The 13776-nt window shown below is 44.9% G+C and overlaps 2 protein-coding genes across 2 annotated transcripts; both read right to left on the minus strand.

Annotated features, from left to right (window-relative positions):
• Positions 1-355: 355 nt before the first annotated feature.
• LOC107538611 (ubiquilin-4-like) lies at positions 356-1909 on the minus strand. The gene has a single exon (XM_016214930.2). The coding sequence runs from the start codon at positions 1907-1909 to the stop codon at positions 356-358; it is 1554 nt and encodes a 517-aa protein (XP_016070416.2).
• A 7386-nt stretch (positions 1910-9295) lies between these two features.
• UBQLN3 (ubiquilin 3) lies at positions 9296-11257 on the minus strand. Its single transcript, XM_016215015.2, has one exon. The coding sequence runs from the start codon at positions 11255-11257 to the stop codon at positions 9296-9298; it is 1962 nt and encodes a 653-aa protein (XP_016070501.2).
• Positions 11258-13776: the final 2519 nt, after the last annotated feature.

Consider the following 13776-nt stretch of genomic DNA (forward strand, 5'->3'; position numbering starts at 1 on the left):
CTGAGCAGGAGAAAAAGTACTGAAAAAGAAGTATGATTTCCCCACTTCATTCTCAAAATACTCTGAGATTCAGGATATGCGAAGATAGAGCCCAAGCCCAAGACCATTTAACATGATCATTTCCTACTTAAAACAACATTATCTTTGCCCACCTTCCCCAAAATTGACATCACACATGAGATCCAAGCAATCTTTTTAATGTAGAACAGGCTTGGGCAGTGAGGGAGGGGCTGTTCCAGTGTGCACATGATCTGAATAGAGGAATTCCCAAAATAAGCTACTTCCCCTCCCTTCCCTCTTTCCTTTCCCCACCTCCCTCTCCTTGGGGTGGCATGGTGAGCATCAGCTGAAGGACCTAGGCTTCTGGTTCCCCCAGCAGCCTCTCAATGGCAGCATGGATGTCTCCACCTGTGGCCATCAGAGCCTGCAGGTTGGCATCTCGATTAGCAAAGCCCATGGCCTTCAAATGCTCCAGTTCTTGCTGGTACCTGCTTTCAGTGAGGAGAGCTGGAGATAGTGAGGATTGGGTAGACTGGGAGCAGGCATTGGCCAGTGCATGGAGAAGCTGAAGGACAGCCATGGTGGGTTGCACAGGGTCTGTTCTGTGACCCTGTCTAGTTTCAGGGGCTTCTGTAGCCCCATGCGGCCTACCAGGGCCCCATAAACAAGGTCCCAGACCAGGCACCTCCCTGGACAGCATCTGCAGGCCCTTTTCTATCTGTATCAATGCCTGCAGTGCTTGTGGGTTGGTGAGGATGGGAAGTAGTGGCATATGATGTCTCAGGGGGCTGCCCGTGGCTAGCTGGTGTAGCAGAGGCGGATTTTGCTGAAGGACATGCAAGGCTCTACGCAAAGCCAAAGGTGAGGGTCTCAGCTGACTGGTTAGAGTGGCTTTCCCTGTGGGCTGCTGGCTATCTTGGGAGGAAAGATCTTGGTCTGAGTATGAGTCTGGCATACCAATCCTGTGCCCTGAATTGGCCTGGGTTGAGGCCATGCCCCTGGCCTGAGCAACAGCTCCTGCGCTAACCTCCTGAGCCACTGGCCTGGCAGGGGCAGGGGCAGGGGCAGCAGTGATGGCAGTGGTGGTGTCAGTACCGCTGTGCGCATTGGCCTCCCCTCTGCAAAGCTCTGAACCTGGGTTGTGGCCTCTGGAAGCAACCAGTGGGGCCAGAGTGAAGAGCATAAGCTGCTGGATATCAGGGCAGATGGGACGCATGGCATTATCACCACCTGGCACTGCCTTTAAGGCCTCTAGCCTTCGCTTGTTTGCCTGCAGGACCCCCTGTTGCTGGACTGGGTTCTGCAAAGTTTCCTGAGCCTTAAAAGCTGGCTCAGGTTTCCGTACTGGCCTGGAGGATTCAGGAACTTGACTAGTATTGGCCAGTTTCTCACTTGCCAGGCCCTGAACCAGAGGGTCTTCTAAGAACTGCATCACGGGCTCGGGCGCAGCCATTAGGAGTTGAGCCAGCTGGCCAAAGAAGTCAGCCAGATCAGGTGAACTCCGGGCCAGCCAGCCCAGCCTGGCCACCAGCCCAGCACTCTCTGAGGTGGAGGGTTCAGAACGACGGGTGCAGTTGCCTGTGGGGTCTGGCAGGGTTCCGGGACTGGACAGAGTTCCTTTCAGACGGGTCCTCACCACCAAGTGGACCGTAGTTCCATCAAGGATTCCACGTTGGCTCAGAATGTCTTGGTCCCGGAGGATCTTTCCAGTGAAGATGAGCACTAACCGGTCAGTGTCACAGTGAAGGCGCTTGGAGATCTGTTTCTTAAAGTGACGGACGCTGCTGTTTTCTGCCAGCATAAACTCCTGGCAGTCCTGCGGGGTCTTGACAGACACTCTGATGATACGTGATGGCTCTCGACCAGACACCAGGTGACTGTCCCCTGCTTCTTCTCTAGCCTGTGCCATATTTCCTCAAGAGCTGATGAAGGGCCACTTGTAGAATCTTAGATGTAGCACTGAGCACACCTTGGGGCAGGGACCAGTAGGTGTCCAGTGATGTCCTCTCACCCACGTCCTATAAACACCTCCCAGTTTACCCCTGAAGCCACCTGGTTCCCACTGGGGGTGGCAGCTGCCTTTCTTCAGAGCCAGCCTTAGGGGATATGATGTCATTGATGAGGTCACAGTTGATACCTGAATGGGGGAAGGGCAGAGGCCTCTACCACCTGGCTTAGGTTGGCTCTCTTTATGATTTGAGTTAAATATAAATTTAAAAAATTAATGTTTCTTTTTAGAAACATGTTTTGCACCAGCCTACTGTACTGTTGAAAACCATGTGCACTGAGTTTGATCAATGAATATCGCTGAGTAGAAAAGGCAGCTATATAGAACCAGTTTACAAAGTACTGACTCTAGTCACCTACCCTTCACTAAATTGCTATCAGCTGCCCATGGCCTAGTCAAGACCACAGGTTCCCATTTCTATATGAACAGAATGAAGACATATATGATTAGTCCATCCAGCCTCAATTGGGGTCTTGTAGGAAGCTTGCCTCTCTGAGAACCACAAAGCTGAGTAACCCATCTGCCTGGTTCTAAGAAAGACAGCATCGTGTTCCCCAAGAACTTGTAAATAAAGTTGTTCCCACAGAGTTAAACTATGATTTCAACTCTCACCGGGTCAGAGCTGAAACAGAAATTGTGAGAAAGTAACAGTTTCACTTTAGGTCTTTATGACTTAATAGATTTAATGTATATTTGGAGAGGAGGTTTGTCACTTGGGAGGGGATATATTTTGGCTGCAAAAACATAAAACAGGGCTTTCTCAGGCACTCTTTTGACCACACCAGGCAGGTGGGGCCCCAGGGTAAAGTGTCTAATCTCTGCAGCAATTATATTTCTTACTGTAAAGATGAATACAGCAGGTTGTTTTAGGGCTTTGCCATTACAGAGTCAGAGCTACCATCTCAAGGGAACGGCCTGGCAAGTCTTACTCCTCAAACCTTTGGAATATTTGACTGGGCGCAATAACCTTTGGACTGGGGGTGAAAGACAGTGTATTCCAAACAGCCATCTGCAAAAAGAACAGGAAAGCAGGCACCTTGAAGATAGTACTGAAAATGAAAGCATTCTTTAGAATTAGCACTACTGGGTATAGCTAAAGAATAGCTTATCTTAATTTCTCCTGTAAAAATTCCTTCCTTGCCGTATTAACATCAACAGAAATTTCTTCCTTCTTTTCATGTAATTATTTCCTTTCCCTTTCTCTTTAATACCCCTTGTCTTTACCTCCTAATGGGAACACTATTTGGGTTCTGCCTGAATTAGTGCTTCCCAAAATTGCAATTATTTTTTTAATCTCAGATAAACCCTTATTGCCCCCTACTTTGGCCTTTTATTTTTAAGTTATTTTTATTTATGTGTATGGAGCAAACACATATTAGAATCCTTTGCTGTCATGAGAAGTAAAATAATATATAATAGTAAATGAGCTCTTGACTGTCTCTTCACAAACCTGTTTCTCCCACAGTTTCTGTATTGCAGGGAAGTTTACAGCCGAGATAGCTAATGTCAGAACAGGATCTCAGATTTTCCTTTCCCTCCAGTCCTCTCCTCTCTTCAAATAAGATTATCACTCAGCCAGTTGTTTAGGCCCAAAACACAGGACTCATTCTTTATTCCTCTCTTTCTACATCTAATTTATCAGCAAGCATTATGGGCTTTTTCTTCAAAATACATCCTGAATCTGATCACTTCAACACTTTCAATACTACAATCTGCTGCTAACTGGTGTCCCTGCTTTCTTTCTTGGCCCATTAGAGCCACTACTTCCCACAGTTTTGGCTTCCACCCTTGCCACCCTCTCATTCATGCTCCACATAAATTAAAAATAAAATCCACACTTCACGCATGGGCAACAAAGCCATGTGCAATCTTTTTTCTTTTTTTTCTTTTTTAAAATTAAATATATCTTTATTGATTCAGAGAGAGGAAGGGAGAGGGAGAGACAGAGATAGAAACATCAATGATGAGAAAGTTGCCAGTGATGAGCCGCCTCCTGCAAGCCCCCAACAGGGAATCGAGCCCGCAACCTGGGCATGTGCCGTGCCCCGGAATCAAACCGCGATCTGCTGGATCCTAGGTTGATGCGCAACTCCTGAGGCATGCCCGGCCTGTGCCCTGTGCAATCTTGCACTCACTTGTCTTTCCCACCTCACTTGGGTGTGTTCTTCCCCTCATTCTCTACACTCTGGACACTGAGGAGAAGCAGAATTTTTCACCCCAAAATATGTTTTCTAGGATACTGATTATTTTAAGCTGGTTAATTTTAAGAAAAAGAAGACTCAGAACTTTTAACTGCCTAAAGGAATTCAGATAGAAAAACCTGCCTAAAGAAAAGAAGCTATCACCTTAACATAATATAAACTGTGTGAGGGAGACAGAAAGGAATCTTACAAAGTCAGCCAGATGCCATGTTCCGATGTTTGGGTGGCCCAGCAATACTTTGTTGACTACGTGTGTTGTTCTCACCTACTGTGAGTTGCCTACTTTCCTTTCGAAATCCCAGACATCTGCCTCCTTCTCCGTAGTTCAGAATGGCATATAAACTTCAACTAAATATTTTTTAAACTGAGAAATTATGTTTTTAGAAAAGAAGAGGTTTAACTATTAGCATAGTGGTGGCTTTATGACTGTTTATCAAGGAAACATTTGCTTGCTGCATGAGAATCAGTGAAAAATCTCTCTGAAATAAGAATTCAAAATGTAACTGGTGACGACACAGTTTCATCACAACAATAGCCATTCTGAAAACATAATGAAAAAAATCTTACTCAAAACAACCAAGAACGTAATGTTTAAACAAAGCTAAATGTGTAGAACTTATATGAAGAAACTACAGTTCTTTATAAACAAATAAAGCTTAAATGGAAATATTTCCTATTCCAAAAGACTTTCTCTGATACATTTCTCACTTTTTCTCTAATTTATAAATGTAAAGGAAAGCCAACTAAAATGTCATTTGTCCTTTTCTGAAATTTACCATCTACTATTAAGTGTATTCAGAAAAATCAACAAAATTAGACATTAGGATTTTGCAAAATTAAAATAATTGAAGAATTTGGATACTGATAACAAATGATGGTTGCCAGAGAGGAGGGGATTGAGGAACTGGGTAAAGGGATTAAGAACTAAAAATTGATAGTCACAAAATAGTCCAGAAGCGGTAAAGTAGCATAGGGAATATAGTCAATAATATTGTAATAACTATGTACAGTGTCAGATAGGTACTTAAATACTAGAGGGAACACTGTAAAGTATATGATTGTATAATCTCTGTACTATACCTTTAAAACTGATACTGGACACAACAGGTCCCAGGCCACCCGTCACTACTTGAGCCAAATTAAGGAGAGACAGAGTTGAATCATGTATGAGCATTTATTCCAATAATGCTGGCAGTGGGGAGAGCAGTTGGTCACCCTGGAAATTCTGCTCTTACTCCCTTCGCCAGTTGGCTGATTATATAAGGGTAAGGTAGAAGAGAACTACATGCATCTGCAAGCTGCAAATGTAACAGGGATAGGGGAGGGGAGGGTCTGCAGCCCAAATTTCAGAAGCTCGAAGTCCAATAACAAAGTGGCTAATCTTCTATGGTGTTACAAATAGCTCAGCCGGTTCCTAGGACCAGAGAATGGTCAGCATTCCTGAGGCAAACTCCCAGAGTAGGGATCAGAGTTCAGGCACAGCAACCAAATCAAAGCTTGTCCTGTTCTTGATCTGCTTTTAAAATGTATTTCTTTTTACAGCCTTGTTCTTCTTTTTGCAATGCATCCTCCAGTTTCCCAGGGTCTGTAAGAAAACCTCTTATTTATAGTTAGTAAGGTGAATAATTATTAAACAACTGTGGTCCTCTTCTTAAGTGCCCTCCCTCCTATCAAAACTAATGTAATATTGAATGTAAATTGTAATTGAAAAAAATTTAAAAAGAAAAAAAACAGCCAAGAAAATAAATAATTGAAATGTGGTGCTAGTAGATCAGATTTTAAAAAATTGATACACATATACTCATATGAGAAACTCGGTAAAGAAGGTATTTCAGTCCATTGTAGATAACTCAAGGGTGCAAAAATTTCAATGAAATCCCATGAACTGTCTCTTTCGTTTTGTTTGAGTAAGGATTAAAGCATTAACTTCATTCCTTGCAGTGTTTAAGAGTGTGGGCTCTGGAAATAGGTGATCTAATTTCAAATCCTGACTCTACTAGGCAGAAGCTGTATAGCTTTAAAAGAAATGCACTTCCCCTCTTCCTATGCCTCAGTTTTCCTCATCTGAAAAATAGGGATAATAATATGACCTGCATTAAAGAACTATTGTGTGGCTGCAGGTGTAAAAAGCTTGAAACAGGACCCAGGATGTAGGAAAACCTCAAAAAGTGTTAACTGTTATTAAAATTAAATGTAATAAGTGTGACCCTAATCTATCTAGAAAAATGGGGCATGTACTTATGACAGACATTAGGGAAATATCTTTTTAAAAAATAAAGAACAAAGATGTCAAAAAGTACTTTCTGTTGTTTGGGTAGTACCTTTCTCTTAAAATGCTGTCCACCTACCTGGCTGTCTATCTGTGATACAGATCAGCAGACTTCACTGTTTTTTGTGGGTTGTTTTTTTTTTTCTTTCTATCAAACCTCTTGAAGAAAGGGTACATTTTGTGAGAATCCAGGCATAAGGCCAAGTATAACCAGAGCTCTGACCCTGCTTCTATCCTCCACCCACACCACCCCGTGGTGTGCGGTCCTTCCAAGGCCCAGACATTTGACTTGGAGCACTGCTGATAGAGTGTGAGAATCAGAGCCGGGACTGCACATGGGATGTCTCCAGAGCCTGCTCTTTCAGTAATATCAGCCCACAGGAATCTCTCTTCCCCAAACCCCAACAGTCTTTATTTCCCAAAGCACAATCTCCAGTCCTGTGATATCCTCTTTAATTCGTATCTACCTAGTCTCCTCAACCACCTTCTCATTCAATCACTCATTTCCTCACTCCCCATTCAATGTTGTCTCAATCAGTCATGTACTGTGTGCTTCCCATGTACCAGGCCCTATGCTTGCTAATGGAGACCAGTGACTGTGCCTGCCCCAGGAACCTCCTCCTGGAAGCCCACCTCCTTCACCGTGGAGCAGGGCATGGGGCTGATGTGGTCACTGATGAGGCCTTTGCAAGGATTCTAACTAACCCATCAACTGAAGAGGGCTCTCAAGAGCAGATGGCCAGAAATGAGTCCATTCAATGAACATCCTTCTCCTTACCCAGGACTTTTAGATGCAGATTCCCACCTATGTCTGGCCTGGTAAGCTGATCCCCATGCTTCCCTTTCCCATCTATAAGACAGAGAAAAGCCTCAACATTTCTTTCCCCGTTTTTTTCCCTCATACCTACTGGCCTTCCCAGGATGAAAATTAGAGATTGTATACTATACATATATCTTCCCCAGTCAGAAGCAGCCCCAGAACACTTGCCTTGTTTAGGAAATGGAGGGGGAAGAATTTTATCTCTGTTTCCCCTAGCACCATCATAAACTACACTTCCTTCCACTGGGACAAGAACTCCCCCACTGATGGGGAATGAAGTGAAAGATAAAAGGGGATTTTGCAACCTGGTGGTCCACCTAGAGTTTGAACCTTAAAACAGTGGGCAAAAATTGTCCTCAAAAGCTTCTTTTATCTCTAAGCCACCTATAGGTAGCTAAACAGTAGAGAGTTTGGTCCAAGTATCCTGGTTCCAGTCCCTGAAAGGACCTTCAACACTGAGGCTCTGACGTTTATACACACACTGAGGCCACCTGTACCATAGCAGTGTCCTCTACAAAAGACACTTTTCTTGACAGGAATATAGCATAAATTTTTCAAATGTTTATACTCCTCTTCTGTGGTAAAACTCTGTGTCGTGCGTGTGGGCTTATGCACATGCCCATGTGAAGGTATACTTACCTGTGAACATGCACTGCGTGTTGAGGCATTTCTCCAAAGTGTGCTTACCGGTGTGAGCCCATGGGCACGTTTACATGTATGGGGACTAGAAGACATGGTTCACTCACTTGATTTATGAATTGTAGCACTTTCACCTTAGAAGTACATGGGCAACAGGAAGCATCTCTGAGTGGGAACTAAATTTTAGTCCAAGATTCCTACGGCACGTCCCATGTGTGACGCAAGTCCTACCTCAGTGCCTTTGTGCATAATGACTCTTCTGCTGGAATACTCTTCTCTCCCTCTCAAATCTTTACCTGCTCCATTCTTACTTTTCAGATAGAGTGCATACTCACAGAAGTCTTCCCTGTCTCCCCAGACTAGATCAAACCTGTTATGCTATTTCACACACCCCTTCTCTTTCTTCAGAGCATTTATCATAGTTTGTAATTACACTATGAGCACTCTTCAAATACTCACAATTTGAACAGTTCCTGCTACCAGGTGATAAACTCATGAGGGCAGGATCACATCTCTTACTCACAATGAGTTCCTAATAGTGAATGCTGAGCCCAGGGTAGGTGCTCAATTTCAGAGCTGGGAGTTGCAAGAAAGACAAAAATTCAAGGCATGCAGAGTCTGTCAATGATAGCAACTCTCTGAATCTGGTTGCTAGGGCCAGTGACTTTGTAAACTTGGTAAGATGAGGGAATCTTAGAGCTCAGCCTGAATCCTGCTCTATCCTATCCACTCAGGGATCAGCATCGAATCCAGAAAATGAGAGCCACCGTATTCAGTGGCAATAAAAACAAGAACTGCCCACTTTCACTCTTCAGTCAAGCTGGTAGTAGAAGCACCAAAGAATGGAATACAAGGTGGCAACTCCTACAGGACACAAAATCTGGGGGACCTCTGGAAACACACCAAGAAAGCTGCCTCAGCTTGCCCTGCTCTGTTCTCCATGCCTCTGGAACTTCTAACTTCACTCAGTTTCCCCTCAAGCCTTCCCACTCAGGCAGATATAGCTCTTATCATCACTTCTTCTCTCATACATTCCCCTTTTCTCAGAGCCCACAAAGAATCAGACTCAGGCAGCAGCTGGAGATTGGATGTAATTGCCTCTCAAGACAAGCATATGCAGAACTCAGACTGGGGCCCCATGATGGCACAGTGGCAGGGGTGGTCACTCATAGCACCCCCACCCTGTTTCTGGGCCTTGTTTTTCCTCATTGACTCTGGAATGATATTATCTCCGCAGTAAAGGGCATAATAGTAAATCCGGTTCATAGTGCGGCTGCATTCAAGAATGGGGGAGCTGGACAGTGGGGTGCGGGGGAAAGGGCACAGAGAAAAAGATATGGTCTGAACAACTTGGGCTCCTATGACTGCCTCAGCTTTTCCACCGCTGCATCTACATCACCTCCTGTGGCGATGAGGGCCTGGAGATTGGCTTCAGAATTCAGAAAGCCCATGGCCCGCAGTTGTTCTAGCTGCACCCGGAAGTGAGCCTCGGGCTGCAGCTGCTGGGAATTGGCACTAGCTAGGGCCTGTAGTATTTGGAGAAAAGGAGCAGAATGGAGGCCTAGATCCACAGAGCCCTGTTCTGGGGGAATCTCAGGAACTGGGGCTGGTGAGGGAGCCTCAGGCATAAGGGTATCCTCTCTAGCCTCTACACCTCCTGCCATATTCCCCAGCCCAGCTAGGCAAGGCATGAACCAGAGTAGGAGGTGAGGTGCTTCAGTTGCCAGGACCTGTAGACCCTGCTCAATCTGCAGCAGGGCACGCATGGCAGGAGGGTTCGCCATGGCTGCCTGAAGATGCAGAAGCAGGGGCAGCTGCCGACGTATCTCATCCTGCAACAGTGGGGCCTGATTCATGCTGGCTGGCCGCGGAGATCTTGGATAAGCTGGTGGCGGCAGCCAGGAATGCTCAGAGATTCCAGGGGTAGCCACCATTGGGGAATGTGGGGAAGGAACAAATGGGGCCCTGTTGGCAGCAACTCCCAGCTCTGAGAGAAGATCAGGCATGCTGGTACTGTGACCAGTGGACCCATTCCTTGCACAATCTTGGCTTCCATTCTGTCTAGGACTACTCTCTGTGGGGTATCTCAAGAATGCTGGGCAAGAGGACTTGCCTTTGATTGTTACTGACTCCTTGGGGAGTGGCTGGCCTGACTCAGGTTTCTGGGATGAGGGTGAAGTTGGGGGAACTTGGTTTCCTGGTGGTGGTGCTTCTTGGCTTGGACTGAGGGTGGATGCAGTCCCCTGCAGGTAGGTTCCCAGGGACTGGGGACTCTCGTGTAATTGTTGGAGATAGTCATAGAGTCCTATACTACCCAGAATGTTGGGAACCCTATTTCTAATTTCAGATATGTCCTGGTCCCCAGGCCACCTGCCCCGCCTGCCACCTGAGCCTCCATTTGTGGCAGCCCAGGGGTTGGGAAGAGGGTCACAGTTCTCTGTCCTTGAAGGTTGGCTGCTGTTAGTGGTAGCATTAGCAGAAGTGGCAGCAGCAAAGGGATTGCCACCAAACTGTTCCTGTACAGCATTAAGCATTGGGTCCATAATATCTGTGTACATGGTCCGAAGCACATTGTAGCCACCAGGAATGCTCTCCAGGTTACTGAGTGCCCGGTCCTGGCTACGCATCATCTCTTGCATCATGGCAGGGTTACGTAAAAACTCCAGTGTCTGCCGCATGATTTCGGGGTTGTTGAGAATATGCCCAATCTCCGGGTTGTGCTGGATCAGCTGCTGCATATGGGGGTTGTCAAGGACCAGCTGGCTCACCAGGCCTGTGTTTGACATCAGACCCTGGAGGAAAGGCTCATCAATAATCTGAGCCACAAACTCAGGCACAGATACATGCTGCCACATCAGTGAACTTGGCTGGTCGAGGAAACTACCAGAAGTCAGGCCCAGCCCACTGAGACCTGTGAGGAGACCTAAGCTAAAGGTGGATGGCCCATCTGTTGGGTAAATAGAGCTTGGCTGAAGAAGAGATCGAGGGGCTGGAGTAGGGACTGAAGCAGCTGGGGACTCAGTGCTTATGGTACGGCGCTGCATCTTGATGACCAGGTGGACAGTGAGGCCATCTCTCACTCCACACTGTGCCAGTGAGTCAGGGTCCTTGAGGATTTTGCCAGCAAAGATTAAGACCAGCTGATCAGGGTGAGCCTTAAAGCGCTGAGATATCTCTTTCTTCAGCTGCTGGATAGTGCAAGTGTCTGTAACTGAGAAATCCTCCTTGTCCTTAGGCGTCTTCACTGTCACTTTGATGAGGTGGGGATCCTGGACTGGTGCTAGACTGCCCTGTGGCAGGGCCTCTCCGCTTTTGGCCATGGTGGGCAGCAGAAGGCCCAGGTCTGTGGGGACACAGCTGGGGGATGGGAATGGGAGACCAAGATCATCTTTTGGGGTAGTGGTGAAAGTAGGAAAGGTGAACAGAAAAAGGGCCTGGGATCTCAACGTGAGAAAACTAGAGTCCACATAGAAGGGTCAATGAGGTCCCTGAGGTAGGATGCTTTGAGAGGATTATGGCTTTGAGAGATGTAGGGGTCAGGGAAGGAACACCTGAGGCCCTGGAAAAGAGGCCTACAGTGGATGAGTAAAGGGGCATTGGCAAGAAGAAGAACCCAGTCTGGGGAATACATACCAATCAGCTGTGACCCCGTCCTTCCTCTTATACAGGGCTCCAAACCGCCCTCATCTTGCTGAGCAGCCACCCCTGAAGCCTTCTGGGCTGGAACCCACTCTATCAGGTCACCTCTGTGACCTCAGCACTGACATCACAGCCTCATACCATGGATTCTTGAGATTTCTCCAAGGTACACTGCATCCCTGGGACCTCTGTCTCCCTCAACCTTTAACTTTTCCACTTCCTTGATCTCCATTGCCTTTTTCATAGTGAGGGGCCTCTGCTGACCCTCCTTCTGAGTCCAAGAGTCGTGCTTCCACAAGCCCTGGTATGTGGTATGTGGAGGCTCACTTGGATTGAACAACTAAGAAAGATTTCTTAATCTTCTGTGTCCCCATTAAGACACAAATTCAGCTACTTCCCAGTCAACCTTCTTCTTCCTGGCATCTGATGTTCCAGTCTTTTCTCTGATTCAACATTAGCCATAAATTATTTATATATTTTCAAAGTATTGACTTTCTGATGGGCAGAAGCTAGAGTATGAGAGGAGTGGAAATTGACAATTTTATTTTTTTTTTACTTAAAAAAATCATTATTCTCCAGAAGAATTCAAAGAATGGATTGGCTATTATTGAGATTAGAAAAAAACAAACAAAACAAAACAAAGAGGGAATATGGTTGTTATCCAGAAAATTAAGAGTTCATTTTTACCTATATGTGAGATGTCTATTTTATATTCAAAGGCAAATGTAGGAAGATAATTCAATACCATGAGTCTAGAGTTTATCCATGTTAACAAAGTATTCAGAATCATGAGCTTAATGTATGTAGGAAAAAGATAGAGGTAAAAAGACAGTCACAGGCATTACAATAATTAGACATCTGGAAGATCAGATGGACTCAGCAAAGGACATTTAGAAAAAATAAAACATTAAGTCAAAAAAAGCAGAGAGAGAAAGAGAGGGAAGATGAAGGAGAGTTTCAAAAAGGAGAGAGTAACCAAATGTGTCAAATGATGCTGGTAGGTCAGTAGAAGGGGAACTGAGAATTGCTACTGGATTTGACAAGAGAGAATTAGGACCATGATGAAACAAGTTTTGGACAAGTGTTGGGTGCAGAAAACCTAATGGACTGGGTTTAAAAACCAATGGATTAGAAAAAAGTGGATCAAATAAAAGTATTGTAAGTGATAAAAATTAAAAAAAAAAAAAGGTTGGTGGCTCTATGGGCATGTGGTGATAAAGGCTTTTTTGTTTTGTTTTTTCTTGAGAATATGACATTTTTATTCTGATGGGAGCAATCCAATGAGAAAAAAATGAAGCAAGAGAAAAGGAAAAAAAATTCAAGAGTAAATTGTTGAGTAGTTAGACAAATGGAGAGTTTGATTTAGGAACATGGACAGTTTATTCAATACAACAGGATGAAGGGCAGAGTGTATGAGTACAGATGCAAGTTAGCTGGTGGATTTAGTGATGGGTGCAGGTGTAAGTCAGTTCTGATCACTTGTCTTCTTATTGGAATGAGCAAAATATCAGCTGTGATGATGAGAGTAGAAATGAGGATGGTGAAAGTGTGAGAAGAACAGAAAATATATAGAATGATCATTGCAAAGTATAAGATAGTGAATTGACTAGAGCATTGGCTCTCCAAGTGTGGTTCCCCACATCAGCAGCAGCAGCATCACCTGGAGCTCCACTCTAGACCTACTGAATCAGGACCTCTTGGAATGGAACTCAGAAATTCATCTTTTAACACACTAAAGCAGATTCTGATGAGAAATATTGGAGAAGGAAAACGTAGAAGGATCACTGAGAGACCAATTAAGGCTTTTGGTAATAAATTTAAATGAGATTAGTCAGCACAGTTGTCTAATTTTCTCTGCCTACACAGAGATTAGGCAGAGTCAGATAGACCATGGTGAGTTTGCTAGGTGAGTGCTATGCCAGAATGATTATATTGATAGATGTGGAATAGTGTTGAAGCTAGAGAATTGTGGTCAGAAAGCAAAAGAAGGTGCAAGAAGGACACTTACCCCACTTCTAAATCCATATGGAACGAAACAAGCAACTAGCACTGCTGGAGAAGCAGTGTCCTCAGTGGACAGCCAGAATTCAGTAGCAGCAAAAAAGGCAAGGGAACGTTTGGAAAGTTGTAGGTACAAGGGTTTTGCTTTTGCTAAATTATGAGTTCTAAATGGTAGGGTGGAAAGGTTTGGAGAATTGAT

Source organism: Miniopterus natalensis, chromosome 11 (genome assembly GCF_054644295.1).
Source record: "Miniopterus natalensis isolate mMinNat1 chromosome 11, mMinNat1.hap1, whole genome shotgun sequence".
NCBI classification, from domain to species: domain Eukaryota; kingdom Metazoa; phylum Chordata; class Mammalia; order Chiroptera; family Miniopteridae; genus Miniopterus; species Miniopterus natalensis.